The sequence below is a fragment of the Carassius auratus genome, unplaced genomic scaffold (genome assembly GCF_003368295.1).
Source record: "Carassius auratus strain Wakin unplaced genomic scaffold, ASM336829v1 scaf_tig00011797, whole genome shotgun sequence".
NCBI classification, from domain to species: Eukaryota; Metazoa; Chordata; class Actinopteri; order Cypriniformes; family Cyprinidae; genus Carassius; species Carassius auratus.
Window position 1 is genome coordinate 52,298 of NW_020524243.1, and position 4,980 is coordinate 57,277.

The 4,980-nt window shown below is 34.8% G+C and overlaps 1 protein-coding gene across 1 annotated transcript; it reads right to left on the reverse strand.

The window, feature by feature from the left end:
* Positions 1-2,241: 2,241 nt before the first annotated feature.
* Positions 2,242-3,571, reverse strand: LOC113073290 (G-protein coupled receptor 20-like). The gene has a single exon (XM_026246180.1). It carries the CDS (start codon positions 3,569-3,571, stop codon positions 2,495-2,497), a length of 1,077 nt encoding a protein of 358 aa, XP_026101965.1. The 3' UTR covers positions 2,242-2,494.
* Positions 3,572-4,980: the final 1,409 nt, after the last annotated feature.

A 4,980-nucleotide genomic window follows, 5' to 3' on the forward strand; every position in this document is an offset into this window, starting at 1 on the left:
ATTATTACTGTTAATTTGTTTTTTATTTGTTTGTTATTTGACATCAAGACAGTATGTACATTATTTAGAAAGCAACATCTTTATAGCCACCCTTCATCTACAAATCATTTTTACATTATTTACATTTGGAAAGAAATGTGGCCCTCTTGTGGTAAATGTAGTGTCTCACAGTCAGCAAATATCCACTTTTTAAGAACTGAAAACAAATATATATATATATATATATATATATATATATATATATATATATATATATATATATATATATATATATATATATAAAAACTTAAAAAAAATAAAATATTCTTTAATTTAAAAAAATGTTGGAAAAATTCTAATGATACATGTATTTGTTTCGAAAAATGTATATACTGTAAACATAATTTATTATTTACTTTCAATTTATATAGTTTGAATATATTTATAAAATACATACATTCTTTATATTTAATATTCTTTATTATTATTTTATTTACAATATTTACCACATTTTAGAATAATAGTTATCAGCATTATGGAATTCTAGAAATTAAACAGTTAAAACATATATAAATGCAGGACGTATATAATATTGTATTGTGTGTGTGTTTGTGTGTGTGTGTGTATATATATATATATATATATATATATATATATATATATATATATATACATATTGTAATATTATTTTATATAATTTTGTAATTACAATCATTTTATTTATCTCTACAACCATTTATTCTCCTGAGAGGAAAAACAAAACAAAAGAATTCAATAACTAAAATTTTATATATGTGTTTTTTTTTTCTTAAGGAGAATAATTATATATAAATTAATTAAATTAGGAGAATAAACAGTTTCTGCAGAGATTCTGGACAGACACTGGTTCCATTTGTTTTGACAGAAATCCACAGGTGGTTTAAACAGATCATAAAAAGCGGTTTAACTTCAGTTTTAAAGATGTTTGTGTGTAAAAGTGGTTTCCAGCTCGTGCAGGTCTCTGTAAGTGTGTCATGGGCTCAGTGTGGTCTTCACACATAAACACAGGAGCCAGCACCTCCATTAAATCATGTGAGGAGCAAAATAAACCACCTTTATGAGAGCCTGTGTACGGTATAAGAGCCAGCATACAACAAAACACTGACATTTAAACTCTATGTATTTCCATGACTTTTTTTTTTTTATTTAATTAATTTCCATCGCTTTTCCACTTTTTTGTGTGTGTGTGTGTCTTTAAAATTAATACATAAACATATAAATTTAAAAAAAAAAATCACTTTTAAAATGGTAAATTAAAATAAATTAAATATAAAGAGGTTTTCAAAGACAGATTTTAAAATAAAATACCAATTGTTGAGGGAACAAATAAAAAAAAAATAGTTTGTTGTGTCTTATTTTAAATCATATTTAGTGGGTCCAGGTCCATGGTTCAGAAACATTGATCTAGAGTCTCCATTTGCTCTCAGTGAACCACAAATACCCATAAAGAACCTTTATTTTAAGTAATATGATTTTTCTTTCTTAAAGTGCCCCATTATGCCATTACGTATATATACTTTAGTACAGTCTGTAGTTTTGCTGTACACAATCTGCAAAGTTTTAAAGACAAACGTTCACAATAGTTAAAGTTACTATCTCTCAAAAGAAATAATCGACTCTGATCAGCCTAAACGAGCCTAAACACATCACAGGGTAACACATTTGTTCTACGTTGGCCGGCCGTGAACAACCCGACCCGCCCTGAAAAAAGTGTAGCTTGTTCATGTAGTTAACATCATGTTGAGAAGATGCTGTGTCCTCCATTGTGAGAGAAAATGCTTTAAAAATATTTCTCTGTACTGATTGGCCCAGGCACCCAGATGCTCCACCCATTAAATGACATCACAGGTTTTCCACCTGATGATTGGCTTCTGGACTAAGATGTCATAATTAGAATTGGAGCTGATCCAGTGATACTGTAAGATTCATTTTTCCACTGTACCACACCAATCTTTTTTTGTGTTCCCATCATTTTACGGTCGACTGCTTCTCTAATCTCAGGGAGTTCAATGAGTGTTTCACAAAACACTTGCTCCTGAAAGATGGCTCAGTCCCCATTTTATTTGGACCAGCTGTCTCCACTAAATGACAAGCTGTAAGTATGATCAATAATAGATGTGTACATTTTCAATTGAACTGTGGTAATGGGCGTATCGTTTCCGAAACGTGCTGTACATGGTAGACCAATCACAACAGACTGGAACATCTGACCAATCAGAGCAGAGAAGGCTTACGGAAAGGAGGGATTCAGAGTGACTGAATCTTAGTACTGCTAGTAGAATTGAGGGAAAATTTGGTGATATTAAATGCATATTTTGAGAAAACAGAAAACTTTTTGACCTTGCATGCATGTAAAGCTATTGTAGGAGACTCCCAAACAATATTAAGAACCGTGACAATTGCATTATAGGGGCACTTTAAAGGATGAAACTCATTTCTAATTGCTAAAGATTTCCATGGTTGTGATTGTTTTATTTCAGGCGGGAATGTCTCTGGCCGGCAGTATGGAGGGTGTGAGCGTGAGGGTTGCGACGCTGTACGCAATAGCCGTCGGTGTTTCTGCAGCTTTGCTGCTCCTGTTTCCCTTTATGGCCATCGGATGCTCTCCAAATCTCTTCTTCTGTTCTCTACGCAATGCAGAGCGGAAACTATCAGGCACGAAGCAGTAAACCACAGGATCCAGACAGCTGTTCAAACTGCTGAGCGTGATGGTCACATGATACGCCACCACATGCTGCTCTCTGCTGCCTCCTAGCTGGAAATACACCACGGCCTCGCGTACGTGATATGGCGTGAAGCACACGGTGAACACCAGCAGCACAGCCACAAGAAGCCGAACGGCACGCGCACGGCGACCCAAGCTCTGCGGCATGAGCCGACCGTCTGCGAGCGCACAGGCGACGCAGATCGTAAACGTTACGATTACTAGCAGTGGCAGGACGAACTCCAGAACGGTGAGGGTGAAAAGCACAGTGGCACGACAGCAAGATGCTCCATTAAACTCCAGCGCAGATGTCTGAAGGGAGTACGTGACCACGATAGCGAACAGCCAGATGCAAACGCTCACGCTTTTCGCAACCGTGGGGCTCCGCCAACGGCTTCCCGCTGAACGCACCACCGCCATATAGCGATCCACGCAGATGCTCGTGAGAAACAAAATACTGCAGTACATGTTCACGAAGTAGCTGAACGTGTGCATGTACAAACAAGCCACGCAGTCACCGCCGCTATGGTAAAGTGCGATACGGGCCGGGAGTGACAGCGCCACCAGCAGGTCAGCCACTGCTAAGTTTATGGTGTAAATGGCCGGCGTGGTCCTAGAGCGGCTGCGATGACAGAATACGTACAGAGCCAGGCTGTTCAGGACCACGCCGACTACAAACATGAGCGTGTTCACCACCATCATCATGATCCACAGCACGTAGAACTCCTTGTACAGTGACTCGTCCAGGTGCGCCATTCTCTTCAGGTACGGCACCCCCAGCAGGTGGAGGCTGGTATTGACGGGAGACTCAGATGTGATGTTTGAATGTCCATCGAGGACGGTCTCCATGGCTAGAACATAGAAAATAGATTAAATAATTAATATAATAATGATAAAGAAACATAATAATTTACTACATTTGTTTAAAATGCATAATCATTTACGAAATGTATTTAGAATTTAAATGCACATACACACACACTACTCAAAACCATATTTTCATAATCAAAATTACAGTAAAAATTATATTTAATATAATAATTATCCACTTGAGTACATTATAAATACAAATCCAATATAAATATGATAACTTATTAGGTTAGGATTATAAACAATAAAAATTATTGCACTTTGAAACTACATTAAAAAACATCAAAGTAATTTTTCCCAAATATTTTATTATTTCTTTTTTTTTATTTGTCAATTTTTTATATAGTAATAATAATAATAATAATAATAATAATAATAAACTACATTACCTAAGCATACTCAGGCTTACAAATAAAAATCATATTATTGGTAAATTATTTAATTATCACAGTTGAAAGAAAACATTTGTTTTTACAAATGTAATTAACATGTAGAGTTAAAGTCAACATGAAATCCAGTTTGCAAACATTTGAGGTTGGAAAGATTATTTTTATTACTTTTATGTTTTTAAAATAAGTCTCTTATTCTTACCAAGGCTGCATTTAATTGATCAGAAATACATTAAAAAAAAAAAAAAAAAAAAAAAAAACTAATATTGAGAAATATTATTAAAATTTAAAATAATTGTAATATATTTTAAATTGTAATTATTCATTTATTTTGCTTGTTATTATTATTATTTTTGTTCCAATTAAATGATTTCATGGGACACATTTTTGAACAGTTTATACATTAAGCTGTTTAGCAATTTTAAGTGTGTAAAGTCAATTTGTAATCTGTTGGTGTATTTCTCAGATGAAGTCCTAAAGAAGCGAACAGAGCCGTCCCATCAGCGGGCACCGCATGAAGCTTTCCATAGCTTTCTAAAAATGGAACATTCTTCTGTGTTTGATTTTGTGAGAGAGTTTGTGCTCCTGTTCGCTGACGTCTCTCTGCTCTGAGACTCTCTCTGAACGTCAGTGCGCGTTTCAGAGCTTTGATGAAATATGTAAAAAATTCTCGGATTCTCTTTTATCAGCTCAGACTTCAGCCATTTAACTCCGTCTGATCTTTACATACGATGAGTTTGTTCATTTGATTCGGTCTTGTGCAACATCATGTTATGTTCAGTATTCCCCACATGGTTCAGTCAGCAGGGGGATCTGACTGTTATTTCCCATGGAAAATATAAAATTAACATCCAATGGCTTGAGGTTAAACATTCAACTATAAATACATCTCAAACACAATGTATATTTATAAGGAAATAAAGAAAAGGTGCTCACTGGTGCTGATCCGAGTGGATATCGGTTTCTTTCTGTAGTTTTTAAATTAAAGAAAAGATTTCG